This window comes from Malaya genurostris, chromosome 3, assembly GCF_030247185.1.
Source record: "Malaya genurostris strain Urasoe2022 chromosome 3, Malgen_1.1, whole genome shotgun sequence".
Lineage (NCBI taxonomy): Eukaryota > Metazoa > Arthropoda > Insecta > Diptera > Culicidae > Malaya > Malaya genurostris.
This window is the reverse complement of record NC_080572.1, coordinates 174,107,719-174,121,849: the sequence shown is the minus strand read 5'-3', so window position 1 is coordinate 174,121,849 and position 14,131 is coordinate 174,107,719. Positions and strand designations below refer to the sequence as shown.

Here is a 14,131-nt window from a genome sequence, read left to right as displayed (position 1 = left end):
GCGCTCGTAGTAAACCAGTAACCACGTCTTTCTAGAGTACTAACCTTTGCTTGAAACGGGTCAAAATTTTAAGTCGATCCGACTAGAAACAGTTGAGTTATCGAGGTTGGAGTAAAGTCGTTTTGAATTTTGTTTAAAAAATGGAAAAAACGAGTTACGTGTTTTGATTAAACATTGTTTTTTAATGGGTAAAACACCGTGCAAGCGAAACAATGAATTGAAAAATGTTATCAGGACTCTTGTCCATCAAAAGCAACGATTTGTCGGTGGTTCGCCGAGTTTAAACGTGGTCGTACCGACACAAATGACGCGGAACGCTCGGGTAAACCTGTGTAAGCCGTTACACCGGAAATGTGAGTGAAGTGACAAAAATTATAATGAAAGATCGTAAAGTGAAGCTTCGTGAGATTGCTGAGATGACACAGATATCATATGGAAGTGTATTTACTATCCTTAATGAAAAATTGAGCATGAAAAAGGTTTTTTCCATGTGGGTGCCGCGATTGCTTTGGATGGAACAAAAACAAGTCGATGAAAACAATGGCGAAATTGAACGAATTGGGCTTTGGTCTGCTTCCCCACACCCCATACTCGCCAGATTTAGCCCCCAGTGACCACTGGCTCTTTGCTGATCTTAAAAAAATGCTCCAGGGAAAAAGATTTGGCTCAAATGAGGAGGTCATCGCTAAAACTGAAGTTTATTTTGAAGCGAAAGATAAATTTGTTTATAAACATTTGTGAAAAACGTTGGAACCATTGTATCACCCTAAAAGGTGATTATTTTGAATTATGTTGTTTCCATTGTTAGTCTCGGGATCCATGTGTTAGTTGTCAATGAGAATTTCGTGTTGGATTGAAATATTACTGGTTTGTGTCCAGGATATTCGCCAACTAAACTCATTCTCTAACTCTCTAACTAATTTTATAGTTATTTTGAAAATTTTGTTGTTGAAATCAACTAATTCAAAAACAGTAATACGAATTAGGCGCAGATCTAATTTCGGTCGTTCATCATGATATCAGAAATCAGTCCGCCAAGACCATCGACACAACGCAACGCAAAACATGAAATGCTCAATAAATAAAAATTGTTACGTCTATTGCAAAAAAAAACGAATTAATGTCATCTGAATTGAATTATAACCACTCTACATGTGTACCCTTTCATCTACATATATTAATCAATAGTAAGCTGAACAATTAGAGAACGGCTTATTCGGAAACATGTAGAACGATATCGTATAATTCTAACGCAAAAACAAACTTTTTTCTCTTTTCTGTTTTACAGGATTTCGACATGATAGAATTATTCGGCTCGCCGGCTGGTCGAGCATTAACAGTGAATAATAAAACAGCAGCCGAAATGCACTCATGTAGTAAAACGAGCAGCAGCATCAACAACTCTATCAGCAGTTGTACTAATTCCACGAGCCACCACCCACTCAGCCAACAGCCTCTGTATCATCCATTTCAAAACTGTGGCTTCAGTGGAACATGTAGCACCATCAGCACAGGCCTGAGCCACGAAACTCATAGCAACGGTGATCTGATACGGTATCGAACATCAACCCACCCTCAGCAGCAAAACCCTTCACATCCAACTACCAACTACAGCACCAGTAATCGAACTAATTCGAAGATTGCCAAAATATGGAAGCTTTTTGACGAGGACCGAATACGCAAAGAGAAATCAAACAACGCTGGAAGCTCAACTAACGGCAAAATTAGTGGGAGTGATATCTTCAGTCGATGTCATAGGTACAGTGAAAATTGATGCCGATCAGGTGAAATGGTGAGACTCATTCTAATAAATGATTTACTCCTTATAGCAGGCAGAAACATAGCTCAGCACAAATGGAAGCAAAGACCACAAAGGATCTGTACAATGAAGCGGCCCAGCTACTAGGGATCAAATGCACTCTCAGTGATAGCTGTCGATGCATTGACTGCCAGGTCAGTTCCATTGGAGTTCGATGATGGGAAGACACATAATTTATCCTCAGTTCATTTTCTATGTACAACAGCTACCTTTCGTCGATAGCATAATCAACCGAATAGCAGCGAATTCGATAAACATTCAAGTGTACCCAGTTTTCGACATACCCCCGAGACCGTAATCCGAGCTATCCCACTTCAAATTCAAATCCTCTTCAAAATTCATTATAGAATCCCCGCTGTTGTTCATTTAGTAGAAAATCAGAAACCATGATGTTGGTGCTATTGTAGACATACAAACAGAGGCGTCAAAATTTTCTCCGTTTGGCCGGCGACTGGGGTTGAGTTAAAACCAACCCAACCAGAACATTTCCAAACAGGAATACATCGTAGGTACATTATGTCAGTCATTTAGACACCGGTACTTTTGAAGCACACGTCAGAAGCACACGACGGTTCCGTCCAATGGATAATAATTTTCCATGCCTATTAATTATTTAGCCATTAGCATTTTGATGTAAAATTTCTTCATTGAATTTGCAGAGTTGATTTTAGCCAACATAAAATATTCAAATTTGGAAATAAACATCTAATTGGCTCAGATGGAAACCCTAATGGAAGCTGTTAGAGCATAATTTAAACAGTTCGAAAGAATCAAAGTTGAGAGACATTGTCTGTTAACTGAGTCTAGAGCGGACTCACATCAAGTTTAATATGTGTCGCATTTGAGAATTTATTTCTGTGGTTCTGCACTGCATTTAAAGACCTAACTTTAGTACTTCCGGTGATACTGTCAACGTGTGAGTACCTCGTTTTGCGATTAAAGGGGTAAATTCACTAATATTCCTTTCAAAGGCAAGTATTTTCATCCATGTTGTTCAGTTTTACAACCTTTAGAGTCTATCAGGTAGGAGGAAATGAGTGGTCAATAAATATTTGATTTGAATCTATGGTGGTGTACACGGAACCGCAAATCAACATAATTTTAAGTACATTCCACCCAATTTGGGGGTTTCGTTCAATAACCTAATTTTAGGTAAAGTGGCTCTAAGTAGTTTTCGTAAGACACGTGCAAAAAATACTCAAAGATGAGTTATATTTACTCTATAGTTGAGTCATATTGACTCAATTTCAAGTTAATACGGTTTATTTAATTTTAGCTTATTGAACGAAACTCTCGCTGTTGGGTGGTTTTGCTCTTTGTATTTTGACAACAATTGAAGGAGCGAATGAAAGGAAGTACTCAAAATTAAGTAAAAAGAAGTCAAATAATAGGTAGTTTTTATTTTCCGTGTAGTGATGCCTTTCAAATTATCGTTAGTATGAGAAATTGATGCAAAAATTTTGGACAACTACTTCCGGTATCTGGAGCTCGAAACGGGTATAGTAACCCGATCAGAGAAAAATTTGTTGATTGAAAGTCGAGTAATCGACAAAAATATATGGCTACTCAACTAATGAGATGACTCTTAGCCCTATTTGAATTATCTTTGAGTAAACAAAATTAACGGTTCCGAAAAATATAATTCTTTAATCGATACATACCGTATGAATGACACAAAAACGGTGAATAACTATAATACTAAGTTTTCCCATTTTATACCTTCTAACGAGTTTGATACAAATTTAGAATTTACCTTGCATTTTCTTAAATAAATAAATTAAATTTATGGATATTCTCTAGAAATTACCACAGTTTGCCAAACAAATTGTTATATATGTTGGCCCTAAAATTTACTAAAATAATATCTAAATAAGCAATGATAGTAAAATGAGCAATAACTATGATATTAGATTTTAGTGTCATTATTTTAAACGAGTCATTGCCCAAATCATTTTGTATTGGCCTGCCCTCGGCATCTTAGAGCTTAAGCAGTGATTCTTTAAGCTTATATTATTAAATAAAAAAATATTTGCGGTAGCCCAAGTTTTTTTTTGTTCGGGTACTCGACGTACATAGACTTACAATAATGACAGCGATAAACATAATCAAAGAAATCGGCATTAACCACGAGTACTTGTTAGCTGCAACTGCGTACCGGAAGATGCGGTTCTCGTGTACACCGATATGGGTTTTGACAACTGATTTTCTGAGAGTAATTCCGCAGCTGCCAGGAGAGAATACGTGTTTCCCACAACGATTTGCAACAGTTTCATGTTCTTTGCATCGTCACATCAAATGACGGTTGGGAATTTCAACACTCGTAATCCTATAATACTGAATCCTCAAAAATTAAAGAGATGACATGTACATTTTTCTGCTCAAAAATGTTGCAATCATTGCAGAAACAATGTATTGATGAAAAAAATTATATATCCGTTCAAAGAATCTCTAGAAATTTGGTACAAATACAGAGAATTTCTATTATTAGAAAAATTTTGCCAAACAAAATCAAGTCAAAACAGTTAAAATTTATGAAATATATTTTTTTATTATGCTAGTTGGAAATTTATTATGAACAAAATTTACAAAAAAGTACTGAATCTTGGATTTTACTAACAACCTTAAAAATGTTGGTAAATATACCAAAACTCTTAAAATAATTCTATTTTTGTATTGGACAAAAGATCTAAACAATGTTTATGCACAACCCATGGCAAAAGAAACCAACTACAATTTAAAAACAATACATTGCTTGATTTTTGTTTTACAAGCAATTAGGAACAAAAACATATATCTTAAATTTTCCGCGATTCTAAACGAAATCAATTATAATCGATAGAATATTAAAACTCAAATTTCACAGACTTAGAATTATTTCTGAATGTATAGAATTAGGAAATTAGAATTTTCTTTTAGTACATTCATATACTTGTTTCACAATTCAGATAAAGTAGAATTACGAATTTAGCATGCAATATTTCACGAAATTAAATAAAACCTGTTTTTATCCACCTAATTGTGTAATGATGCCTTTCTCATATCTCTCTTATTCTCATATAAAAAAGAAATGGTATTTTTCAAACCATTTTGTTTGAGTTTCGAAAAACATGAAAGGTAGTGCATGAACTAGTGTTACCTACAGAATGAAACAGTTTTCAAATCGGTTAGGCCATCTTTATCAATGAAATGAGTTCCACTATTCCAGCTACTTCTAAAACTGGAATCGCCCCGAACATTGGCTTTGCAGTAGCGATTAGCACCAACAGGTTATCTACCTGCAGCTTACAGTTGTCTTTGTCTCGAAAAACAACCTCTCCATTTGAATGCTTTTTACTGAACGAAAACCCAGCAGTTATGTTACTTTTGTATATAAAACTCATACTATAAAGGGTAATACTTTTTAACCAAAAACATAAAACATTGATAGGATTTTTATCATTTCTACTACCATTATAATTAAACAGTAGGGTGCCAATATTTTGGGATAATCTTTAATTTCGTAAAGCTGTAGGTGGGTGAGTGGTGCCGGCCGGCATTGGAAATTATTAAGGAATCAACCTTGTTTGTGATCGGGCACATAACCAATTTCATTATGTTCACGTTTCGTTTTAGCCTCGGCGGTTTATGTTGAACTGCAGATGGCATAACAGTTCAACATAAACTGCTATGCAATGACGAGTCTAAGACGAAATGTAAAGATAATGGTGAATGTTTGATAATTTTCCATTTTGAAAAATCACCAAATATCTTGGCTTGGGCTGAAACGTTAAGATCTGGTGTCATATAATTTTTTTTTAAAACATTCATCGAAATCGGAAATTTATTTTTTATATCAAATATTTTAGAATTGCCTGAAACGTCGAGATAACACCAAATCTCGACGTTCGATATCGGCAATCTTAAAATTCAAAGTCCCAGAGAGTCAATTTTATTTCAAAAAAAAAAAATCGAGATGAATCATTATCTCGACGTTTGGTGAGGAAGCGCAAGAAAGTCGAAATTAATCAATACACAAGTATAGGGAATTTCAATCGTTTAGTGAATCTGAAGGAGGTATTCAAACGATTGCTTTTAAAGTCACATAATCTCTGTAATAGCGTTTTCAAATAGAGTAACAACCATGCACCTGAATTAGTTTTAACACTCTAGAAGACAAAAATACCTTATTTTCATATATAGCTAATAAATGCCTTACAAGATAGAGTATTGATATCAATGAAAAAATCAAATGTTTGAACTCAACTTAAAAAATTTAAAAGAAAATCTCATCCGTCTTTTTTTTAACTTTTTTTATAAACATGCTCGAAAGTATTTTCTAAATGTTTAAATGTTTAATGTTTTAAAGCAGTTTAAAAACAACATGTTTTTGAACTAGTTTTGCTCATAACTTCGGTTCAGAAGACGCTACCTAAATGCGCCAGTCATCAAAAAATTGGTTTTAACGAACTCTAAAAGATGTTCAAAGGTACCTAATACGAAAAAAGAAAAAGAAAAATGCTAGAGCAAGAAATCTAATTTTTTGAGGAACACCCTAAGTTGCTCTTTAAAAATACCTGTGTCACTAAAACCGTGAGAGATACCACAATGGTGTCTTCAGCAAAGCTGCTCGATATAAGTTTTTCTACAATTTTTCTCAAGGGTGCAGTCATCTATCTCAACACATCCGGTAAATAATTTTTGAATCAACCTAATAATAAGAGCCACCCTAATGCCATGTACACCAAAATATGGCTTATTTTCCACTGATCATTTATTTTGAAGACATCATAGCTCTAAAGTATAAGGTTAAGCCACAAATGTTTTTGTCCCCCTAAATTGAGGATCCGGACCACTGTGCAATGCAATATAACTCGGAAATTTTGAGATTTTCGATCCTCCACCGACTTTTTTGAGATTATACGGAAAACCTAAAACAAAATCAGAATTTTAGTAGTTTCCAATTGCGTTTGGGTTGTGCATAAAAAATTGTTTAGATCTTTTGTCCAATACAAAAATCTAATTATTTTTAAAGTTTAAGTGTGGTGAAAATTTCATATATATTTATAAATTAATCGAATTTTCAAGGTTTTCTTTTGATAGTATCACTAGCAATCGAATGATGTGTAAAAATATATAGGTCATGAATTTCGAGATATTTACGATTATTGTAGAAAGTCCCCCCTTTTCTGAGGTCATCTATTTACAGTTTTCATTATAACTTTGGGTAGACAATCCTATTTTTTGTTCTTTTTTTTCAGTGCATTTTATTTCTGGAAGTAGTAACTTTCCAATTGTGAACAAATTTCGAAAATCGGTTGAATAACAACGAAGTTATGACTCGGTAAAGTTGAAGTTCTCAATATCTCATTCGCGATGCAGGTGCCGCATGAATGCAGATAGGGCATATATTGAGCTTGAAAAAAACTTGGAACGGGAAAAATTAGACTTCATTAGTTTTTCCTAAAAGATCGTCAATAATGACATACTTAAAATAATCTGCAAACTTCACAAAATTCGAGGGTGTAGAATTTAGCGAAATTGGTCAAGTAACAACTGAGATATGATAGCTCAAAGTTACCGTTCCAACTTTTTTTCGGGCTTGGTGTTCCGCGGAACTTTTTCAGGCTTGGTGTTAGGAGTGTTAATATATTGAATTTAATTCACAAGTTTTAACGAATCCACATTTTCTCTAATGGTTACTTATGAAGAAACATTCTTGAAATTTTATCACGACGAGCTGATTCGATTGGTATATGAAATTCAGCCAACCGAGTTTTCGTTCGAAAGTCAATTTTCACAGTGATTGCAAAACCTTTCTTGTTGAGAACGGTAAAAACGGATCATGTACAATCATGTATATTGTTGATGGCAGGATGGAAAGTGCTTTCTCAATTATTTCTAATGAAAAAAATGCATCAAATTTAGGTATGATTCCAGTTAAATAAATCGAACATAATTCAATGATTGAGTTCGATGTACAGTTAAATTCATATACAACGAAAATAAAATTACATAAATTTACTTAAACCGTTTTTTTATCTTTTCTGTTTATTTCTAATAGAGCCAGTATTTTGACTGCGATGACTTTGATTCTTATTCCGAATACTCGGATAAATCCTGCGACTTGGAAGACACTTCGATCATCAACCAGTCGTACTTCACTGTCGAACCCAACCAATGTCACCTTGACAATTTGACTGCGACTTGTCATTCACGCAACGAAGTTGTAAATACGAACCAAAGGCCAGTTAGCAGTACTGGAATTGGTCTTAACTTTACAAATCCAAATTCACATCTTGAAGAAGCGGAAACGAACCCGGAGAAAGATATAAATCAAGATGACAATGGAAACAATGGTTATTGCCAATATTCAATACCCAATGAACCTCTCGAACTTGGTCCTCCGGATGAAGACAACAGATTCTCAGTAAGCAGCAAAAAAATGACATGGAATGACGAGAATAGAAACGAACTGGAGCAGCGAACAGAAGCAGAAGTGGGAAAATTAGAAGAAAATGGCAATTGGGCAGTGTGAGGCGGGTAAGTTTTTCTTGACGAAACGTTGAAATCGATTTTTTATTTGTGTTCTGTGAGTAGTGATGTGTGTGTATTAGGGGCTGGGGTCCAATGGGAGATCGGTAGTACATATTGTCTTTCTCCAGACATAACCAGTCTAGAGACCGTGTGTAATCCGGTGGCAACAAGAATGTAGCCATGAGTAGATCCACTGAGTTCTTATTTCCATGTCGTAAAAGGCCACAATTGTAGGAGTTTCTCTTTTCCTACTTTCAGTTACCAGAACACTTTTTTACTTAACTATCACTTCGTTCAACAAGGTGTTTTTATTTCTTCTATATTGCTATTCCTTCGAACTTTTGAGAATTTAAATATTATCTGAAAGAAGTATTTTGCTTCTTTCGTGCCAATGCTCGTATCTTCAAAACTATAGAATATGGTGAGCTCAATTTATACGCGTTCCTCATCGCTTATTCTTACATGGTGGTTCGTTAGCGGAGCTATCATTGAAAGTGTTTCGTTTAGTTGTTTGTAGTTTTCTTTATTTCACACGCTTCTTTTTCTAACTTAAATTTGAACCCAGTTTTTTAATGCATGTTCTAAGCCACGTCCTTTGTCTCTTTTTCGAATATGGCGATTCATCAACAAAAAAAAATGACCAAACAGAACAATAAATAATATAAATATGCTGTTTCAATGCTTTGTTTAGTGTTTGTATGAGAAACTAACGAATCTGTCCGGGAGAAATACGAATTATGTAATCTAAGTAGATCTCGGAATGGCCAAGTCTGAGTGCTTCTTGGTTCAGAAGATTTGGTTGTTTCAGATAGTTCAAAATTTGCCTTGGAACTGTTAGGACTAGAGTAGCTACATAGCATAATAAAATGAGGAAATAATCAAATATAAATTGAAAAAAGCTAACTATCATCTTATTTTATCATTACATCTCATAGCACCTCAGTTTAGAACTAATTGACCTGCAATTAAAATAACTGCAAATTTCTCTCTCGCTAAGCAGCTGCCTAGAGATTGAGGAACAAAAGCTATGAGTTTAAAAACTATCTTTTCATTTAAAATTTACCAAAGCATTTCGGCTATTATAAACCATACGACTATTATGATTTTTTCATATTACCATATTATGTGCGTGTAGTGTTTGTATGTTACATACTTACTGAATTTTATTCACGTGTTTTTTTTTAAGTTCAAGTGTATGTTACATGAAGTCGTTGTCCTACAGTAGCGTCGAACCCATTAATTAATCGTGAGAAAATGTAGTTTAATTTGATCTCCAGTAAAGTATGAGACTGCCGAATATTTACTTCCAGCTCTTCGCTCTTACCCCTTCCCAGCTAACCAGATCCGACGCGAAGAACAGCATCTACATCCAAAATACTGTTTGTTGTTGCTGTATAAAGTTTCTTTCCTCGCCACGGAGCAGATTGGCACTGATGGGAAAACTTCCTTTAAAAATATTGGTTGACGGTGGTTAACGAACGAAGGTATCGTGCCAGGGAAGCCAAACAAACAACAATTGGTATGATTACTTCTTTCCCTTCTATTATTCAATCACAATGGATTGGATCTTTTCTGCTGGTGTTGAGGGTAACAGTATTTATTTATCGAAAAGTGGCGTAGATAACAGTGAAATCTGTAAATTCTTATATAATCGATTCGGAGTTGGAAATTCGTGAGATGCTCTATTAATTTTGAAATAAACGATTAAAAACATATGATCGAATTAATTCCTGAAGCAATTTTACCACACCGAAGAAGGTGTCTCCGAAATATGCGTTTTGAATCATTCAACCGCTCTTTCAGGCGTCGAAGAACGTTAATTTCTGCCATGTGAAAATAAGAAGAAATCATAAGGGGTTAAATCAGGTCTACAAATCCTTAGTTAACTTATCAGTTTATATTGAAATGTTATGCCATCTAGCAATTCAACATAAACCGCAAAGCAGACTTGTAATGCCCTTACTGACATGCCAACCGTGAGCTATTTTGCCCGCCATTTACCGGTCGCTTCAGATTTGGTCATTCAGGGGAATGTTATGCATTGGAATTAAAAACCGTTTATTTGTCCTTTTGTTGGATTTGGCTCGCTTTGAAGCACACAGTCGACTATTTAGTCTCGGACTCAAATGCATAGATTCATGATTGGGTCACCCGTTACTATCTTAAAAGCTACAAGGATCAGCCCCATGGGGTTGTTCGAGCCATTGATGTGGAACAAGGCAACCAAAATTTCTAATGATCTACAATCAAACAGTTCAATCAATCGTCATACCGCAATTGCACGAGAGTCTGCTTAAATTGATCTTAATTAGGAACCAACACCGAACATTGTTTGTCTTGATTTGTATTTGTTTTATAGCCGACTAAATTACACCAATATCCCAAATGTATGCAATTATATTTTTGTACATACATGCCATACGGATTTCGATATTTAAGCTTCTCTTCGCCAAGCTTGTGTTCAAGTTTTGTATGCAAGCAGTTATTTTTATAGACTTAACGCTATAAAAATAACTCTCTATCATTCTGCGATTTCGGTTGAATCGATAAACTGTTTCTCATTATCAATCGAGTTCATCTTATATAAATTAGAAATCAATCTTAAGCACTCTAAATTTACCCTCGGGTATTAGACAAATTCTCAGGCGAAACGACATAACGTGGAATTTCATCCCAGCCTGCATGACACAAGATCAGAGCATAGCAATTAAAGCTTAAAAATCTTTTTATGGCACTTTTTGTCTTGCTGTCTAGCAACAACCTATCTCTATCGTGCTACGCGTAGGACTGAAACGTTAGCTTCTATTTATAGATTCGCGTGCTTCCAACAGCTTCGCTTTGGCATCGATTGATCAATCAGAGCGATGCTTACTCATTCAAAACCGTCGTCTATGGCAGGGAAATCTGGTATGTCGGAGATTTTAAGCAGAAAATAGAACACTGCTTGCTACTAATCAAAATTTCAATCATATGTAATTGAAAATACGTGGCTTGATTCATTTAAATCGAACCTTAGGAATATTTCCAACCAAATGATGAAATAATATAAATAATTGATACCAAATAGACTGAGCTGCAAGTGTTTAAAACCTGACCACATTTCTACGTGTATTTTTCCTTGAGTTTCTGATTTACACCCCTATATAGAAAATAAACAAGACCAATTAACGACTATATACTTGACCATATTATTTGTAAACTTGACGACGTTAATAGGATTCGCAACGACACAATATTTAATGAACTAAGTGACCACTCTCAAATCTTAACAACTTTCAAAATACTGGCTGATAAAGAACCTATGACGTTAACGAAAAAAATCATAAACTATCGTCAGGTAAATCTTGATTTTTTCAATTTTATTAGTAGTATTGATGTCATTGAGAATGCTGAAACAGTTCTCCAATCTATAGTTTTCGTATATAACTCGCTACTCCAACAACATACAAGAATAATAACTAAAACAGTCACAGTGAAAGGTAGTCATTGCCCCTGGATGACCTTTGATTTATGGACACTAGTGAAAATAAACAGCAATTACCTCAAACGTATTAAGGCAAGCCCCCGAGATCACCTTCTCAAACAAATGCTATCACATATCTCTTAAAAGGTCGATTCCATGAAAAAGGCGAATAAAAAAAGTCATTGCGAAAACCTTCTCACTAACGTACCTCATTCGAAATTTTGGACACGTCTTAAATCTACGTTCGGACTAACAAAAGAAAAGGATAAAATACGCTTGATCGATAGAGGCAACAACATTATTGACAACAAGGAAGTTAGTGATATTTTCAACAAATTCTTTTCAAATATCGTTAACGAATTAGCCAAAGCTATTCCTGTAAACTCATTTTTTTAATAACTATTTATTGGAATATGAGTTAAAATTAAATTATTAATATTTAAATTGGGTGTTCAGCCACAAGTGGTGACTTTTCAGCCCTATTATATATATATATATATATATATATATATATATATATATATATATATATATATATATATATATATATATATATATATATATATATATATATATATATATATATATATATATATATATATATATATATATATATATATATATATATATATATATATATATATATATATATATGATTTGGTTATTACCATGAAGAAATAATTTGCTTCCGCTATTCTGAGATGTTTGTGTAGGGAAAATTCTAAACCTACTTGTATTGTGTAATGGGGAAAAGGAACTTATATACTAACTTACTAACTAATACAGAGAGCGAATCGATTCAATTGAAGATTGCATTGATTTTTGTCGGAATTTGCTTATAATATTATGTGACATTACATCTAATTGTTCTATATTTGTGAGTCTGTGTAACTCATTTGTACTAAACCAGGGAGGACGCTTCAAAATCATATTCAGAATTTTATTCTGAATCCTTTGAAGCGTTTTCTTCCTGGTGGAACAACAACTTGACCAAATTGGTACTGCATAAAGCATGGCTGGTCTGAAAATTTGTTTATAAATTAACAATTTGTTTTTTAGACAGAGCTTAGAATTTTTGTTTATAAGAGGATATAAACATTTAATATATTTATTACACTTTGCCTGGATTCCTTCAATTTGATCCTTGAAAGTGAGTTTTTTGTCATACGTTAAACCTAAGTATTTAGCTTGATCAGACCATGTCAATTCCAAGCCATTCAATTTGAGAATGTGATTATTGTTTGGTTTAAGAAAAGAAGCTCTTGGCTTATGAGAAAAAATAATTAATTGCGTTTTTGCTGCATTTGGTTTAATTTTCCATTTTGACAGATAATCACTGAAAATATTTAAGCTTCTTTGTACATTAGATTTCTACTTGTGGCTAACAGACTTGTGTTGTTACAGAATAGCGATTTCTGACAACCACCAGATTTGGAAGATCATAGGTGAAAATATTATACTCTATGCTCGAACCCTTGCGGAACACCTGCTCGTACGGGTAGCAATTCAGATTTACAATTCTGATAGCTGACCTGAAGAGTACGATCAATTAAACAATTTTGAATCATTTTGATCAAATAAATAGGAAACTGGAAATCAGACATTTTTCTATTAAACCTTTGTGCCAAACACTGTGGAATGCTTTTTCTATGTCTAAAAGGGCAACTCCAGTGGATAACTCAGAAGATTTATTTGCTTTTATCATGTTCGTTACTCTGACAAGTTGATGATTAGTTGAATGTTCATGACGAAATTCAAACTGCTCTGGAAAAAAATTGATTTCTCATTTATATGAGACATCATTCTCAACAAGATAATTTTTTCAAAAAGTTTACTGATAGAAGAAAGTAAGCTAATTTGACGATAACTTGATGTTTCTGCTGTGTTTTTATCAGGTTTGAGGATAGGAATTACTTTAGCGTTTTTTTCTATCTTTTTGGGAAGTAAGCTAATGAAAAACACTTGTTGAAAATTTTAACCAGGAGTCTCAAGGCAAAATCGGGAAGATTTTTAATAAGAATATTAAAAATTCCATAATTACCAGGAGCCTTCATGCTTTTAAGTTTCCTAATAATTGACTTAATTTCATCAAAATTCGTCTCAATAATGTCATCTTGTAATAACACTTGAGTTTAAATATGATAATATTTCAGTGAGATTTCATTTTCAATAGGACTCGTTCAAATTAAAATTTTGGACACACTCGAACTGCTGAGCAAGTTTTTGAGCTTTTTCGCCATTTGTAAGAAGTATTTGATTTCCTTCCTTGAGAGCAGGAATTGGTTTCTGAGGTTTCTTAAGAACCTTAGAAAGTTTCCAGAAAGGTTTAGAATATG

General features: G+C 34.0%; 1 protein-coding gene across 5 annotated transcripts in view; it reads left to right on the top strand.

The window, feature by feature from the left end:
* LOC131438139 (uncharacterized) overlaps nucleotides 1-14,131 on the top strand; it is a 324,280-nt gene that overhangs the window by 298,282 nt on the left and 11,867 nt on the right. For 4 of the 5 annotated variants that reach the window (XM_058607960.1, XM_058607959.1, XM_058607958.1 and 1 more), the window contains 3 exons: nucleotides 1,289-1,758; nucleotides 1,830-1,953; nucleotides 7,860-8,338. In XM_058607960.1, coding sequence (XP_058463943.1) covers nucleotides 1,289-1,758; nucleotides 1,830-1,953; nucleotides 7,860-8,333 — 1,068 coding nt within the window. In that variant the 3' untranslated portion in view covers nucleotides 8,334-8,338. The remainder of the gene's footprint in view (nucleotides 1-1,288; nucleotides 1,759-1,829; nucleotides 1,954-7,859; nucleotides 8,339-14,131) is intronic. The other variant, XM_058607961.1, reaches the window with a different exon arrangement.